General features: G+C 55.4%; 1 protein-coding gene across 1 annotated transcript; it reads right to left on the bottom strand.

Moving 5' to 3' along the window:
• Positions 1-4,112: 4,112 nt before the first annotated feature.
• ST6GALNAC4 (ST6 N-acetylgalactosaminide alpha-2,6-sialyltransferase 4) lies at positions 4,113-17,330 on the bottom strand. Its single transcript, XM_006102078.3, has 6 exons — positions 17,203-17,330; positions 16,706-16,786; positions 11,334-11,516; positions 7,899-8,311; positions 6,311-6,418; positions 4,113-5,031 (listed from the first exon to the last, which is right to left on the bottom strand). Exons 2-6 carry the CDS (start codon positions 16,715-16,717, stop codon positions 4,842-4,844), a joined length of 906 nt encoding a protein of 301 aa, XP_006102140.1. The 5' UTR covers positions 16,718-16,786; positions 17,203-17,330; the 3' UTR covers positions 4,113-4,841.
• Positions 17,331-17,546: the final 216 nt, after the last annotated feature.

Below are 17,546 nucleotides of genomic sequence, written 5' to 3'. Positions count from 1 at the left end.
TCTCTGGAAGATTTTAAGGGGGACCTCCTGCCGTATTTCCCCTGGGGAGGGGATCCGCGTGGGACGGGTGGGTGCTACCTTCACTCTCTGCTTTATAAACTTCCAGGTCGTTTGCATTGGGCTAAGTTGATGAGTTTAATATCACTTTGTTTTGATTAAAACAAAAGGGGGTGGGGCAAGGTCCAGCGTCCAGGCTCTGGAGACATGGCCACTAGGCAGTGGGCACAAGAGGGGAAGGCCAAGGGTTCAAAGGCTTCCTGCCCCTCTGGTGTCACTTCCAACTGCTTCCTGAGCCGCAGCCCATCCCTGGCCCTGCTTGGCTGCCTGCCGGCATGGAAAACCACAGAGCAGGGGCCAGGGCCGGCAGGCAGGAAGCCTGATGAACCGACCGCTGGGGCTCAGGAAAGGGGGACCCCCTTGCCAGAGGTCCCCCGGCAGGCTGGAGGCTGGCTAGGGTGGGGCATCCTGTGGTCAGCCCTTCTCCCTGACCCAGGCCAATGGCCTCTGGAAATGAGGGTGCAGCAGCCCAGCTCCTGGACCAAATCCGGACCTGGAGCTCCCCCCTCAGGCCTGTCATGTCTCGGGGCCCAGACTCATGCCTAGAGGCTCTGTGGTGGGGGCTGGCTCACCATTCCCGGGCCTTGAGGAATAGAGTGAAGAAATAAATGGAGCCACTCTAGTCAGGCTGCTAAATTACTGAAATCAAGTAGGTTGAGGTATGAGGAAATGATTCTATTCTTGCTTTTACTGGGAATGTAAGCGTTTAAGTCCTGCATCAATGCCTGTACATACACGGAGCCTCCAGACAGCCCTCTGCTTGTGCCCCGAAGGATAAGGAAAGGATGGCCATGGACCCAGACCGGCATGGTGAGCGCCAGTCACAGATCACACCTGGCACCTGCCAGCGCTGAGATGCAGGAGTGCTTCCTCTCCGGAGTGGGCTTGTTACTGAAGGACCCTCAGCTTTCCTTCCTTCCTCGGAACAATCTGGCTATGGCCTAACTGTCTTCCCAGTTTGCAAGCCCCAAGACTCTTGAATAACCAATTTTTACCACTTATTTCTAGCCAAAGCCTCCAAACTCTTTTTGAGTTCGCCCGGCAGCCCAAGAACAATAACAACCACTTCAGTAACGACGAGGATCAGAAAACATCAGCTCCCACGCGTCACGTGCTTTCTCCTGTGACAGCACTTTGCGAACAAACCCCCTGAATCCTTCAAGCAGCCTGTGAGCCGGGCGCTGCCGGTACCACCACTCTCAGGAGAAGCGAGGCTGAGTGTGCACGGGGCCCGGGGTGACTAACCACAAGCCGTTCCGCTCCGCAGCCCCAGGCCTGCCCTCGCCCGTGGCGGGGACTTCTCGGATGGGTGGCTGTGGTCACTTCTGCGGTGCCCCCACCCCTGAGCCGCTCCCCATGGCCTCTGTTTCCGCCCTTCCTGCCCCAGGGTGGGGATCCCAGGCGTGACCTCCCTTCTTGCGCTCAGCAATCTGTGCAGTTAGGATTTTCCCCTCCCACAGGTCCCGGAAAGAGTCCTCAGAGACCTCAGCTGCCACCCTCGCTCTCACTTTACAGAGACGGAAACCAGGACCCATCGAGGGAACAGGACTTGCCCCAAACTCCCCACTGGGTTCTGGGCGGAGCCAGGGGAGGAGCCGCTCTAGTCAGGTTGCTAACTTACTTACTAAAGTCAAGTAGGTTGAGGTTTGAGGAAATGGTTCTATTCTTGCTTTACTGGGAATTTAAGCTTTTAAGTCCTGCATCAATGCCTGTACATCCACAGAACCTCCAGACAGCCCTCAGCTTGTGCCCCGAAGGATAAGGAAAGGATGGCCATGGACCCAGACCACCCGACGCCCAGAGGCCGGGGACTGCAGCCTCTCCCTCCAAAGAGGCGGGAGAGCCGCTGGGCGAGGGCCTGCACACAGCAGCTGCTCCACAGCTCTCGTTCCCAAGCCCTGGGCGGTGCCTGGTTCTTCGGGGGCAGAGATGGGAGCCGGCAGACTGGCCCAGGTGCCCTGGACCTGGGTGCGGACCAGAACCTGCCAGAACCAAGTCCCTTTCCTCTCCTGGCGAGAGGTTTGGTGAGAGTTGCTGGCCTGGCCCCACGTTCCTACCTGGACAGAGGCTCCTTAGGACACCTCCAGGCTGTGATGCTCACCTGGCTTCCCCTCTGGCCCCAGGAGGAGGAAGTAGAGGTCCCAGCTGGCCTGCTGAGGGGACAAAGGAGCCAGGATGTGGACAGAGGCCCGAAGAGGGGCTGCACACCAGGGTGCTCCCACCACACTCCTCAGAGCTGGGAGGCTCCTGCCCCAACTCACCCCCGGAAGCTGCAGGAGCTGCAGTGGAGAGAAGGGGGTCCCCCACGAGCCCTCTGCAGGCCGGCCAGGAGCCACCAGGAAGAAGTGTTCCTGGAGGAAGTAGCTGGGGTGGCTCCTGCCAGGTCACAAAGCCCAGAAATACATGTTACTTGGACCAACCCAGCAATAAACACCCGCCTGGTGGCAGGGCCAGGACAGAGGCACCTCTGTCCCTGCACCCGAGGGTGAAGCCAGTGTATTCCAGGGAAGGGAGTGGGAGGAGGCGACCGCCTGGGCGGGGCGTCAGTTTGAGTCCATCAGGACCAGCGGCCCTGGGCCCTGGAGCCCAAGGACGAGGCTGTGAGCAGGGGGATTGATGGCAGTGGGGGTCCTCACACCCATCTGTCACCGCCAAGGACGATGGGTGAGCAAGGCGACCCTCACCTATCGAGTGTCAGCCCTGGGACAGCCACCTCCCTGAATTCATACTGTGAGGGAAGGACGGCTTTTGTACGTCGGGCTCAGCTCTCAGGCCCAGAAAGAGGCACTAATCCGCCAGGTTCCCACGGTGGGAAGCAGTGCCAGAATGAGGTAGGTCTGGCTCCAGAGGCCTCCCTAGACGCCCAGTTCCTCCACCAGCCCCCTGCCCGCCAGGCCACACACCCCTTCCTGCTGCCCGACACCTGCCCAGACCCCACCGCTGCCAGCCCAGCAGCTGTGGTCCAGCTGCCAGCCTGCCTCCTCTCCCCCAGCTCAGGGCTCTCTGCCCTCCGCCCTCCTCCCCCGCTTGCAGGGCCTTCTGGGCCTGCCGGGCACCGGGCAGGGGGAGGCAGGCACCAAGGGCCAGATGCCAGGCCTGCAGCCTCTCTTGAGAAGGTCACCCACACTCCCTCGCACAACCAGCTGCAGAATGTGTGGGGCCCAGTACAAAACGAAAACATGCCGCTCCTTGTTAAAAACACACACAACTCAGTAGAACTTCAGGTCGGCACCAGCAGCTAAACCAGCGTAGGGCCCTCCGGGTCCCATCCCCATGAGGAGGCGACTCCTGGAACTGAAGCTGGAGCCCCGGGCTCCATCCCAGCCGGTCCTCCATTAGCCAGTCTCCTGGTCTCCGATGAAGGAAGGTGGGAGGGAGGGAGGGAGGGAGGGAGGGAGGGGTGTGAAGCCCTGTGGCTCCTCCCAGCCCCTTGGTTCAGGGCCCAGACGTCGGGCTCAGCTCTCAGACCCGGGGCTCCATCCTGGCTTCACCTGCTCTGTGAAGGGGGCTCCCAGGGCCCCTCTGCCCGGTGGCTGCACGCCCTTGCTGGCTGTTTGCTGGCGGGCAGGCTCTTGCCACATCCCAGGTGAGGGGAGTGAAGCTCAGAGAAGGCAAGCGTCAGGCCTGCCCCCTCCCCCCCCCCCAGCCTTCCTTTCTTGCAGTGTAACCAACCCCAGTTAATAGGGAATTTAACTGGCACGTCCTTGGAATGTGACCCTGGACCAGGGGTGTGGCGTGGGGTAGAGGAATTTCCTTCCCACCCTGAGGCGTTTCCTTCCAGGCCCGACTGTCCACCCTCTGCCCACTGGGTGCAGGCGGGCGCCCCAGGGAAGCCTCTGAGTCGGGACAGGCCAGCCTCTCTGACCTGGTGGGGAAGGGGCAGGCTCTTGGGGAAGCAACTCGCAGGCAGATTAAAGGGCCAGAAGCCCAGCCAGCTGTGGGTTTGGGGAGGGGCCCAGGACCGGCCTGCCCTCCGGTCCACAGGTTATGGGATTGTGGCCGGGCGAGGAGCCCCGCTTCTTACCCCCAGACACATAACCACACTGCAGACAGGGTTCCAGAAAACACGTTTACCCGTACACTCGAGGTGGCCCTGGCAGGTCACAGTTCAAAGGCCCCTTCACCCAACAAACACCAAGCTCTGGGCTGCCCTGACCGGGGCAACCAGCTTGGGAAGTGTGGCACCAAAGGTGGTGGAGGGGGAGTGTAGAGAGGAAGGGCCCGGGCTGGTACAAGGTTGAAGGTCACGAAGCTGGTGAGTGGGGGACCATCAGCCCTGGGAGCAAAGGCCACTGGACAGACACTGAGGTGGGATGAACCCCAAAGTTAAGATTCAGATTATTTCCCGGCCGGCGTGGCTCAGGGGTTGAGTGTTGACCTATGAACCAGGAGGTCATGGTTATGCCCAGGTTGCGGGCTCGATCCCCAGTGTGGGGCGTGCAGGAGGCAGCTGATCAATGATCCTCTCTCATCATTGATGTTTCTCTCTCTCTCTCTCCCTCTCCCTTCCTCTCTGAAATCAATAAAAAATATTAAAAATAAAAAAAGGTTCAGCTTATTCAGGGAGTGGGGGTGGGAGGAGTGTACACAGGTCACCATGGCCCCCTCTTCTCCCCTTCAAGTCTGGAGGCCCGATGGGGCTCCAGGTGTCCCCACGGCAGGGCAGGAAGGAGCCGTAGGTCCACCCGGCATGTGGCAGAGGCAGGATCCATAAATTAAAGGTTTTGGTTGAGTGAATGGAACGGAGGCCTGGCACAGGCGGTGCGGCCGGCTGGGCAGCGGCGCTACTGGGTCCGCCAGGACGGGTGGGCGAACACGATGGGCCTCTTCTTGGCCCAGCGGGAGAACACGGCCTTCTCGGTGATGAAGCGGTGGGCGCTGCGGGGCGCCTGCTCGTGTGCCAGGTACATCTGACACTCGTCTAGCCGGCCCTTCTCGAAGTAGTGGTAAGGCACTGAGGGGTGGCTCTTTTCCCTGTGGGTGGGGAACAGGGACAGGTGTGGGCACCAGGGCTCTCCAGCCTCCTGCCAGACCCCGCACTGACCTCGGCCACCCTCACCAGGTACTCCAGGCTCCCGGGGTCCCATTCCTGTCCCAGGGCAGGCCGGGACAGACGGAGGAGGAGGAGGAGGAGGAGGAGGAGGAGGAGGAGGAGGAGGAGGAGGAGGAGCAGGGCAGGAGGAGCAGGGCAGCGTATGCATCCCAAAGGCCAGCATTTGATCCCCAGCTCCGCCTCTTGCAAGCTGGCTGGCTAGAGGGCAGAGGCGTACCCTATAAGCCTCCATAAGCCATCTGTAAAATGGGAACGGTGATATCCACCTTGCATGCTGAGTCCACAGGTCAAAAAGACGAAGCCTACAGCCCAGCTGGCGTGGCTCAGTGGTTGAGCATCGACGTATGTACCAGGAGGTCACGGTTCAATTCCCAGTCAGGGCATATGCCCGGCTGTGGGCTCAGTCCCCAGTGTGGGGTGTGCAGGAGGCAGCTGATCCATGATTCTCTCTCTCATCATTAATGTTTCTATCTCTCTCTCTCTCCCTCTCCCTTCCTCTCTGAAATATATTTTAAAATAATAATAAAATCAAATCAATGAAAACATATTTTTAAAAGAGTTGACGACTACGAAGTGCCTTGCTGGTGCTAGGCTCCTGGTAAGGAACCCCATGCCCTGTGACACCCACCCACCTACTCGTTGGCATCATGCCCGTAGGTGTTCTGCCCAGGTGCCTCGGCAGAGGGCACACAGGCTCCTGCCAACTCACCCACGTGCTCAACAAATAAGTTCCAAAGAGAAGAGAGGGTGAAAGCATGGGACCTTCTCTGGACTTATTAGTCACAATAGTACTGAAACAGAATGATATCTAAGGTAAAAACTCGGACGTAATATGTCACGTACATGCACTCGGCCCCAATGTTGCAATAAGTACTTCTATAAGTTATTCTCTCTGGAAATGTTTGCATCACCTTCTGAAGAAGGTGTGATTGTTTTCTCTCTCACAATAAGGGAATGGAGGTGCTGGGAGGTGGCGTGTCTGGCCTAAGGCCACACGGGCAGAGTGGAGATTGGCATCGAGCCAGTCCCAGAGCCGAGTCCCTTCCCCCTGGGCACCAGCTCCAGGGATGTCCATGCCTCCACCACCCACCCGGAAGCCCACACACCCTGCGCCCCACAGCTCCCAGGTCCTCCAGCGCGAGGCCCACGGTCCGCCCGGCCTCCCCAGCGCCCCTCCTGCCCCATCCTGGCCGGCCTGACCTGCAGTAGCTGTCGCTGACCATCCCATAGACTGCGATCTCCTCGCATAGCTCCAGGGCAAGGATCATGGTGAACCAGCCGGTGCTGAGGAAGGAGCCCGACTGCCTCCTGGCAGGGAAAACACAGTCAGAACAAGGGGCTGGTGGAGGCCCTCGCCTCGGCTCTCTCAAGGCACAGCCCTGGCTACCCTCCCCGCTGAAGGCCACCCACCTTGACCCCCACAGAGGGGTCCTGGGGGAGGCCGGGGAGGGGACAGAGCCGGCCCGAGGTCTGCAGCAGGCAAAAGGCAGAGCTGGACACAAACCCAGATCTGTTCAACCCTCACCACCCACGCAGGGCGTGAGCAAACCTTCGGAAGATGGGAGGGGGCCCTGGCCACATCCTCTCTGGATCTAAGGGACGAAGCTTGGGGAGAGAGCAGGAGGCAGCAGAGCAGTGGTTGAAAGTGGGAAAGGGGGTGGCCTGAAGTCAAATGGTCTTTGATTCAAATCCTGTACCTGCTCTGAAGTGTCTGATTTGCTCATGAACCTCTCTGAGCCTCAGTGACCCATCTGTGAAATGGGGATAATTATAGGTGGCTATGGGGAGGGAACACTGTCAGCCCAGGAGCACTCCCATGCCTTTACTAGTTCACCGAACTCGGAACAAGACCTTCACTCACTCAGACACCAGCACTGGTTTCTCTCCCATCTGAGGGCCACTCACCTCCACCTCTAAGAGGCATTATGAGGTGGTTCATTCACTCAAACTGGACTCTGCCTACCCTCCTCTCAAAGGAGGAGGCAGCTGGGAGAGAACAGCTGAGAAGACAAGGCAACAAAGGAATAAAGAGTATCAGGTGGGAGGTGTCATCAGATGGGGTGATCAGGGAGGGCTTCTCTGAGGAGGTGACATTCCACACAGGCCTAAATGGCAGGAAGGGGTTAGTCATGGGAGATTTGGGGGAAGAACACTGTAGGCAGAAGGAACGACGTATGCAAAGGCATGAAGGCAAGAACCAGGGTGGATATGCGAGGAAGCGCAGATGGCCAGTATGGCTGGAACAGGACAGGCAGCAGCCAAATCATACAAGGCTTGTAGGCCAGGGGAGGAGAGAAGGTGGAGTCTGGACTTTATTCTCCATGGGAACCGAAGCTGCTGTGAGGTAGAGGGCAGGTGACTGATTGGGTGAATTCGCTGGGGAGGCTGGAGCGCACACTGTAGGATTCAGCAACACCAAGGAGGAGGTGCTGCAAGGGCGTGGGGGACGGGGGGACGGTGGCACCTGTGAGAGATTCAAGGTCCCATTGTGTGTGGCGGGTGATGGAATGAGGGGAGTTGGGTGGAAATCTGGGCGCTGCAGCTGTATTTCCTGAGCTGGGGAGGGGGGCCCAGGAGGAGGAACAGGTGTGTGGAGGAGGTGGCCGGGGTGGAGGGAAGAGCTCCCTGACTGCCCCACGATGGTCAGTGCCCCTCTCCACCGCCTCGAGCTATGTGATAATCTGATGAATGACGGTCTCTCTGATCCCCTGAGAGGGCAGAGCCACTTCTGCCTCCGTCACTGCTGTCCCCGGCCACCAGGAGGCCCCAGCAGGCAGGCCCAGCTCACCGGTTCTTGCCCGTCTCGTTCTGGAAGACCTGGTCGCAGTAGGCCATCATGCGCTCGGTGAAGGTGTACACCTGCAGGCCCGGGTACATCTTGGTGAGCTGCAGCAGCGTGCGGTAGGTGCGGCCGCCCAGCGTGCGGTCCATGTTCCGCCCCTGGCCCCACACCACGTAGAGCGTGTCGCGGGCCTGCTGGAAGTAGTGCGAGTAGTTCCGCAGCAGCAGCGGCACGGTCGTGTGCGAGATCACGCGCAGGGTGCTGCGCTGGCCCACGTCCGCCTCGAAGCCCACGGTGGGCGCCTGGTTCATGCGTAGCACGCACTCAGCACCGTCGATCTGGGTGCCCAGGCCTGAGCCCAGCATCTGGCCGGAGCTGGACACCACGGCACAGCTGTGGCACGGCCCTCGGACCAGTGGCTGCAGGGGGAGAGAGGGAGGGAGAGAGAGAGAGATAGAGAGAGGTGAGGGCACATAACCTCCACTCTCTGCTTCCTCCCCCTAGAAACATCCACTGACCTCACTTGATCTCTGTATCAAAGTATCAAATTATTTTATCAACCCATTTTACAGATGAGAAAACTGAGGCTGAGCAGGTGGAGTGATTTTCCCAAGGCCATACCCACAGCAAGTGGCAGAGCTGAGGTTCTGGTTCAGAGCCCTATGCTTTTCATTAGCCACACACAGCCCTTGTCCCTACTGCTGAGGCCCCAACCAGCTCTTCATCGTGAATTCGTTAGTAGGGTTACATGAGCAAATATATATAAAGCACTTAGCACTGTCTGGCACAGGCTGGGTGCCCTATATGTGTTTGTCCAGTAAATATAAACTCCAGCTCAAAACCATTCTTAGTCACTCCTTCCTCTGCTGAGCCTCACTCATGTGTCCAGTTTAGTAAGTAAAACAGAATCTTTAGCCCCGGCCGGTGTGGCTCAGTTAGTTGGGTGCCATTCCAGGCACTGAAAGGTTGCTGGTTTGATTCCCAGTCAGGGCACATGCCTGGGTTACAGCTCAATCCCCCATAGGGGGTCTGCTGAAAGCAGCCTATCCGTGTTCTATTCTCACATCGATGTTTCTCTCTCTCTCCCTTTCCCTTCCCCTCTCCCTAAAAGTCAATTTTTAAAAAGGTTTTTTTAAGCAGTCTTTAGTGTCCACAACAATGTTGGGAACCTCTGGTTCTGAGCCTGAATCCTGGCTCAGCCTGTTCCTAGCTGCATGGCCTTAGGCAAGTCATTTTGCCTCACTGACTCTCAATTCCCTTAGCAGTAAAATGGGGATAAAAATAGCATCTACTTGACCAGGTTTTGAGGATTCAATTAAAAATGCCTGGAGAGCCCGGCCGGCATGGCTCAGTGGTTGAGCAGCCACATATGAACCAGGAGGGCACGGTTCGATTCCTGGTCTGGGCACATGCCCAGGTTGCGGGCTCCATCCCCAGTGTGGGGCAGGGCTGATAAATGATTCTCTCTCATCATTGATGTTTCTATCTCTCTCTCCTTCTCTTCTTCTCTGAATCATAAACAATATATATATATATATATATATATATATATATATATATATATTTAAATGCCTAGAGCAGCGGTTCTCAACCTGTGGGTCGCGACCCCTTTGGCGGTCGAACGATCCTTTCACAGGGGTCGCCTAAGACCATCCTGCATATCAGATATTTACATTACAATTCATAACAGTAGCAACATTACAGTTATGAAGTTGCAACGAAAATAATTTTATGGTTGGGTCACAACATGAGGAACTGTATTTAAAGGGCCAGAGGTTGAGAACCACTGGCCTAGAGAGCTATGGCACAGAGTTAGGACACAATGAGGGCCCAACCCCCATCTCATTATCCCCCAAGAGGCAGAAGCTGAGCCAACCAGCCTGCAAATATTCACTTGGGGTCAGGGTTGGGGTCTCCCAGAACAGGGCTTGTTCCCCGCCCCAGGCCTCCGTGCCCTGCTAGGGGAAGGCGGTTTACGGAGGCCAGTAAAGGCTATGGAACATTAATTCCAGTTGATAAAAGACACACTGTCATATCCCACTCAGGGACACTTCATATCTAACATGTTGATTTAAGAACTCGTAGAACCATTTCCAGACCCAGCCATAAAGAGCAAGACTCCCTTCTTCTGCCCTCAGTTTAGCTTGTCCTGACAACTGGGGTCTGTTCAGATCCAAGGTCACAGCCAGCCCCAGGGGGTGTTCCGCTTGTTCCACAGTCTTTAAAATATTTAATTATTCCCTAATTTATAAAACCAGCCCCCGTGACAGTCAAGACTTGGACTTCCTGCTTCTCTGAACAAACCCAGAGGATCTGGCCACCCTGAGGCCACATCCCCATGAGCTCTGAGAGTCTGAAATGAACACTGGTCACCACCTTGGCAGGGTCCCCCCAGGCCACCCCAGCATTTGCCCCCCCCACCTGGCCAAACCTAAGGGGCACCCAGCTGAACCTTCACAGCAGCCCTACAGAGAGAGAAGCTACAACAACCTCCTTTACAGATGAGGAGGCAACAGACTCAGAGGAATGAAGACCCAGAATAGGTCTCCTCCAAGCCAGGGTCCCTGAGCGCACCTCCCTGCGACCAACACTCAGAGAACCTCCAACTCAGAAATGGGCCTTCGAGAAACCGACCACGTGGGGCCACTGAAGTCAGGGTGAGGGGTGTAAAGTGCTCTGACCTCGCCCGGCAGAGCTGGCATGGGGAGGTGGGTGCGGTTAGGGCAGGGGCACAGCTACCTCGACATCCCTGTCTGTCCGTGAGAGGGACAGCTCTGGGTTGTCATGACCTTTCCCTGTGGCATCTCTATCCCCAGCAGCAACCAGCACAAGGCGAGGCACATTCAAGGCGCCAAATACACGCTTGTTGAACGAGCGGCTTGTGTGTCCACGGGTAAATCTGAAGATGCACACAGCACGCCTCTCAGCAGGACGCTGAGTTGTCTGTCCGTCTCCCCGCTGGAACAGGAGCTCCAGGAGGCCAGCCACCCCCAGCACGCAGCTGACAGCAGCCAGGTGATGTTTGTTGAATTAAAAAACCCATTTCCTCAGCATGGAGCAGAGTGCAGAATCTCGGAGGGAAGGCAGGGGAGGGTGGGTGCGTGGGGAGTCATCAACCAAGAACCTTGTATGCATATAGGCATGGCTCATGGCCACAGACAACGGGGCGGTGAGGGCCTGGGGGAGGGGGGTGCTGGAGGGGTCAATGGGGGGAAAAGGGGGACATATGTAATACAACAATAAAGAATTATTTTTTAAAAAAATTTTTAAAAATCCATTCCTCTTAGAAATTGGGGCTCAGAGAGGTGAAGTGATTGTTCAACACCACACAACTGGTGAGCAAAGGCGCCCAGCCAGGTCCAGGCTGCCCTGGCAGGAGCCCAGGTCTCACTACCCCCGGCATCCTTGGCCTGCCCCCGACATGCTGCCTGGCTGACTCACCTTCCCATCTGGCACTCGGCTATATCCACTGAAGTGCAGGGGCCCTGGCGCTGTGGGCCTGGAGTTGGAGAGGTGGGGGCCCAGGCAGGAGGCCAGGCAGAAGGGCAGGCAGGCCCAGAAGCACAGCAGGATATAGGCAGCAGAGAAGCCCGCAGAGCACAGGATGACGAGCAGGAGCCGACCCTGGGGAGACAGCGGTCATAGGTGGGGATGTGGGCAAAGTAGGAGGATGGCGGCATAGGCAACGCCCATACTCACCGCCTCCCACAACCACATTAAACTTACAACTAAAATACAGAACAACCATCATCCAGAACCGCTGGAAAGCTGGCTGAATGGAAGTCCTACAACTAGAGAAGTAAAGAAGAAAGCACACTGAGACGGGTAGGAGGTGCAGAGGCGCGGAACGGGCTCACATGTGCCACTTTTTTAATTGGAAGAGAGATGGTCTCAGCAGAGGCTGCCCGGAGGAGCAAGGGGTCCCAGCCCCACACCAGACCCCCAGCCCAGGATTCCACAGCTGGGAAAAGAAGTCCCTACAGGCAGTAAGAACTACGGGCTGTACAAACCAGTGTGGATTGGGGCTCAGTGACACGGAGGTTACTGGAGACCCAGCTGTTCCTCTTAAAAGGCCGGCACACAAAATGAACTTACAAGGCCCTGCTTCCTCTGAGCTCCAGCACCAGGGCGAGGCTTTGGGGAAACCAGACACATACGAGGAGGAACTGGATTGTCTGGCATCGGGGCAGGAACTCAGAGGCGGCTTTCTCCCAGACGGAGGTGCTCACAGGGATCATTGTTCCTATGCTGGCACCTCCCCGGTCAGGGCTGACTGGCAGCCATTTCCGTTTGCTCTGCCCTGGTGATTCCTTAAGACCCGGTCTCATCCAATTTACAACCTCACCCCAACCTGAAAGCAGCAGCTTTTGCATATGAATGGCCTGTCCTTGCTCAGGCTAAAATCTGAAACAAGCTGCAGCTGGGTCAGGGAGCCCCAAACTTATCAATAAAAGGCCCAAGGCCAGCACCAGCATCAGCCTGCCTTGCTTCACAGCTGGGCCTCATCCAGGAGCTTCCAAACCTGATACAAAGAGGAGGAATCTTCAGATTTCTCTGTAGCTCCCGCTGGGTGGCCCCAGGCAGTGGCTGACTTTGCACCTCCTTAGAGACCCAAGAGCCAGTGTACCCAGTGGTCAGTGTCAGACCATACCAGATTACAACTCTACACATCCATAAGCAACACACTCAAGGGGCAGACTCAGTGAGCACCAAAGCCCCACTGAAACAAGTCCTGCTCCATAGGGGTGTCTCCTGTATAGCAACTCTCCCACCACAGTTACAGCTGGTCCTCTCAGCCAATTGGCCTGGAGGTCAATTCCTCCCAGTGACACCAATAGCAATCAAGTCTCAACTACAACAAGACTGTGCTCACAGCCCACAAAGGGGTGCACCTAGAGCTCCCAGCTCAGGTGAATGGAGAGGCTGAGGCACTGGGCCCTATAGGACACCTACTACACAAGGCCACTCTACCAACTCAAGGAGACATAGCAGCTCTACCCAATACATAGAAACAAACACAGGGAAGCAGCCAAAATGCAGAGACAAAGAAACATGTCACGAATGAAAGAAATGGAAGAAAGCAAAATACTGAATATAGAATTCAAAACCACGGTTACAAGTTTACTCAAGAATCTTCTACAAACTTCAAAAATCTTCCATTTCCAAAAAAAAAAAAAAAAGGAAAAATTTAAGCATACACTGACTGAAATAAAGAATAATATACAGGGATTCAATAGTAGAGTAGAGGATTCTGAGAATCAAATCAACGATTTGAAATATGAGTAAGCAAAAAACACCCAACCAGAAGAGCAAAAAGAAAAAAGAAACCAAAAATATGAAGATAGTGTAAGGAGCCTCTGGGACAACTACAAGCATACCAACATTCACATTATGGGGGTGCCAGAAGAAGAGAGAGAGCAAGATATTGAAAACCTATTTGAAGGAATAATGACAGAAAACTTCCCCTACCTGGTTAAAGAAATAGACTTACAAGTCCAAGAAGCACAGAGAACCCCAAACAAGAGGAACCCAAAGAGGACCACACCAAGGCACATCATAATTAAGATGCCAAGGGCTAAAGACAAAGAGAGAACCTTAAAAGCAACAAGAGAAAAGCAGTTAGTTACCTATAAGGGAGTACCCATACGACTGTCAGCTGATTTCTCAACAGAAACTATGCAGGCCAGAAGGGAGTGGCAAGAAATATTCAAAGTGATGAATAGCAAGAACCTACAACCAAGATTACTCTACCCAGCAAAGCTATCATTTAGAATTGAAGGTCAGATAAGAGCTTCACAGACAAGAAAAAACTAAAGGAGTTCATCACTATCAAACCAGTATTATATGAAATGTTGAAGGGTATCCTTTAAGAAGAGGAAGAAGAAGAAAAAGGTAAAGATAAAAATTATGAACAACAGAGTGACAACAAGTGAATCTAAAAATCAAATTAGCCCTAGCCGGTTTGGCTCAGTGGATAGAATATTGGCCTGCAGACCAAAGGGTCCCAGGTTCGATTCCAGTCAAGGGCACATACCTTGGTTGCAGACTCCTCCCTGGCCCAGGTCTGGTCAGGGCGCATGCAGGAGGCAACTAAATCTATGTCTTTCTCTCACATCAATATTTCTCTCTGTCTTTCCCTCTCTCTTCCACTCTCTCTAAAAATCAATGGAAAAATACCCTCAGGTGAGCATTAAAAGAATAATAATAGGTGGAACAATAAATTGATGTCTCTCTCAAATAAAAAATAAAAATAAATAAATAAATAAAAATCAAATTAAACAAATGAGAAATCTAATGAACAGAATAAACTGGTGAATAAAATAGAATCAGAGGCATGGAAAATGGAACAGACTGAGGATTCTCAGAGGGAAGGGGGGTGGGAGGGTGGAAAGAGATTAAACAAAGATCTTATATGCATATATGTATTACCATAGGGTGGCGAAGGCCTGGGGTGAGGTGGGAACCAGGTGGAGGAGGTCAATGGGGGGGAGGGGGGGAAGAGGGACATCTATAATAATCTCAACAATAAAGATTTTTTAAAAAAAAATTTTAATAAATAAATAAGGTGGGGATGTGGGTCCCTGGGGTTCCTAGAAGCTTCTATAGGGGGGCTTTAACCCAGCTTCATGGGTCCAAACTCCAGCTCAGTAGCTCCTAGAACATCAGCAGAATCTAAAGTCTCCATTAACCAGGCCTTCTTCTGGGCTGCCAGGCTCCGGGCACAAGAGGCTCTGGAGAGAAGCCTTATGTTCTAGATGAAAGGGATCTGAGTGACGTGTGTAACTCAAATCCATACAGCTAGAAAACAGCGTAGTGAGACCTCAAACCCAGGCTGCAGAGCCCATGCTCTTAAGCAGAAGTCTGTGCAGCCTGGGGTACGTCTCCCCACCTCTCTGGGCCTCTACAAAATAGGGGCGAGTGTGAACTTGCAGCGGTGGAAGTGCTTGGTATACTGTGAAGTACTGGGCACGTGAGGACAGGAGAGTGACCGTCAGCAGTGCAACCAGCCCCCTTCAGACCCTGGACTGTGGCTGCCAGGATGGCCATCCTCCACCGCTCCACCCGCTGACTCAGTAGCAGTCCGCCAGGCTGATGATCATGATCTGGGTCAGCAGTCTAGGTGAGTAGGGAGGTCAAGGAGGGATGTGTGGGAAGTGTCATTCAGGAAGTGGTTGCCCTGGCTGGGTAGCTCAGTTGGTTAGACCGTTAGAGCATCATCCCGACATGCAAGGTTGCAGGTTCGATCCCCGGTCAGGGCACATATAAGAATCAATCAATGCCCTTGCCGGTTTAGCTCAGTGGATAGAACTTTGGCTTGTGGACTGAAGGGTCCCCGGTTAGATTCCAGTCAAAGGCACATGCCCAGGTTGCAGGCTCGATCCCCAGTAGGGGCCATGCAGGAGACAGCCGATCAATAATTCTCTCATCATTGATGTTTTAAAAAAGAATCAATCAGCCCTGGCCGGTTTGACTTAGTGGATAGAGTGCCAGCCTGCAGAATGAAGGGTCCTGGGTTCAATTCCGGTCAAGGGCACATGCCTGGGTTGTGGCTTGATCCCCAGTAGGGGTCGTGCAGGAGGCAGCCAATCAGTGATTCTCTCTCATCATTGATGTTTTTATCTCTCTCTCCCTCTTTCTTCCTCTCTGATATCAATAAAAAAATATATATATTTTTAAAAGAATCAATCAATGAATACATAAATAAGTGGAAGAACAAATCAATGTTTCTCTCATTCTCTTTTCATCACTCACTAAAAATCAAAAAAGTAAGAAAGACAAATGAAGGAAGAAAGGAAGAAAGGAAGAAAAAGAGAAAGAGAGAGAGAGAGAGAGAGAGAGAGAGAGAGAGAGAGAGAGAGAAAGAAAGAAAGAAAGAAAGAAAGAAAGAAAGAAAGAAAGAAAGAAAGAAGAAAGAAAGAAAGATTGATTCAACAATTGAAAGCTGCTGTCCAGGGGCTCTGCCTCCAGAAACCATGTACCAAAGGCCACTTGAACTAAGAAGCCCTACTGGGGGGCTGGCCCTGCCATCAGAATTGGTGAAAGCCCCAACCAAGCCTTCAAGGAGGGGCTGCCCGGTTTGGTTGGGGGGGTGGGTCATGACCCAGGGCCGCCATCCTGTACTGGGCTACCATGGTCACCACCTGTGTCTCTCTGGACTCTGATTTCCTCCGAGCCTACCAAGGCACAGTTCCCTCAGCCACCTGTCAGGAATCGTGGGCTGGTGCTCTTTAAAACCAGAGGTGGAAAAAGCAGCCCCACCATTCCCCCAGGACTATCTCCATGAAAGCACAACTTTTTCTGCCCACAAACCATATCAGCTTCTAAAAAATAAATCTCCCTGTGGCCAGCTGGGGGGTGGGGTGGGGAATGTCCAGCCCCTGAGTACTCAGGCTGCCGGGCATCTGGTGCCCTGTGCACGAGGGACCAGAGACCTCCATTCAGGCAGTGCTGGTTGACCCCCCCAACACCCAGGGCTCTCTCCCACCCGGGGGCTCCTGGGTCAAGTCAGGACCAGCTAAACGGAACTTTCACACCACAGCCCACTCCCACCCCGGGTGAGCTCCAGGATGCTCACAGGAGATAGTACTATTATCTCCACGTCACAGGGGAGAGGGGCCAGGCACTGAAACCACAGAGAACGCCGCCTGTTGGGGCCACACAGCCCGCTGGGTCAGAGCCGGCCCTGAGGCCAGGCTGCCCTCTCCCCAGCTCAGTGGGTCAGAGTGAGTCAGGCCTGGGGTGTGCAAGGCTCCTGAGGCTGCGGTGCCAGGGCCACCTCCAAGTCCCCGTAAGCTTTCCTTTTTCCCACTTACCCGAGCCTTCATGCTGTGGCTGCCGCTCAGCAGCAGGGGGGCTGCTGTCTCCAGGCCTGGGAAGGGGTGGGAGCCAGGCACCTGTCAAGACCCAGAAACTCAGGGCTGGGTCCCAGGCCTCAGAGGAAACTTCCCAGGGAAACTGAGGCAGGGGAGGGTACTGGCCGGGGTCAAGGCAAATATCTTCTGAAAATCGAAGTCCCCGAACGCCAGGCAGCGCTGTCCCCAAACACCAGGCAGCGCTGTCCCCGTCCTTTGAACACTTCCACCAACCCAAATCCCACTGTGCAAATGAGGAAGGAGAGGCAGAGAGGGGGAAGCCCGGGCTCAAGGTCACCCATCGAATCTGGGTCAGATGGACCCAGGAGCCAGGCGCTCCGGCTCCCACCCACCCTCCACCTCACTACCCGCGGGGCATGCAGAGGCCTGGGGAGAGACTGGAGGATTTCCGCCCCTCTACCCGTTTCCACCGCTCCCTCCCCCCGCCGAGCGCTAACCGCGCGGGCAGGTTGGGACCCGCCGGCTGCTCTTGATCCGCTGCTCGGAGCTCCATGGCCGCGGGCCGGGTGAGCCGGGCTGGAACCCCGGGCCTCGGGGCACAGGGGGCGCCCCTGCCGCAGCTTTGGCTGCTGGAAGGCGAAAGTGCGCTGCCGGCGGCGGGGGCGGGGTCAGCGACTCCCGGGCGGAGACTGGGGCGGGGCGGGGCCAGAGCGGCGGGGGCGGGATCAGCAAATCTCGGGCCGAGACGGGGGCGGGGCCTAGTGGAGTGGGCGGGGCTACGAGCCCGGCCAGCGCTGCTTGGGAGGGGCCTGCGCTGCCAGTTGCCAGGCCTTCGGGGGAT

This window comes from Myotis lucifugus, unplaced genomic scaffold (assembly GCF_000147115.1).
Source record: "Myotis lucifugus unplaced genomic scaffold, Myoluc2.0 scaffold_397, whole genome shotgun sequence".
NCBI lineage: Eukaryota > Metazoa > Chordata > Mammalia > Chiroptera > Vespertilionidae > Myotis > Myotis lucifugus.
This window is presented reverse-complemented; position numbering and strand designations above follow the sequence as displayed.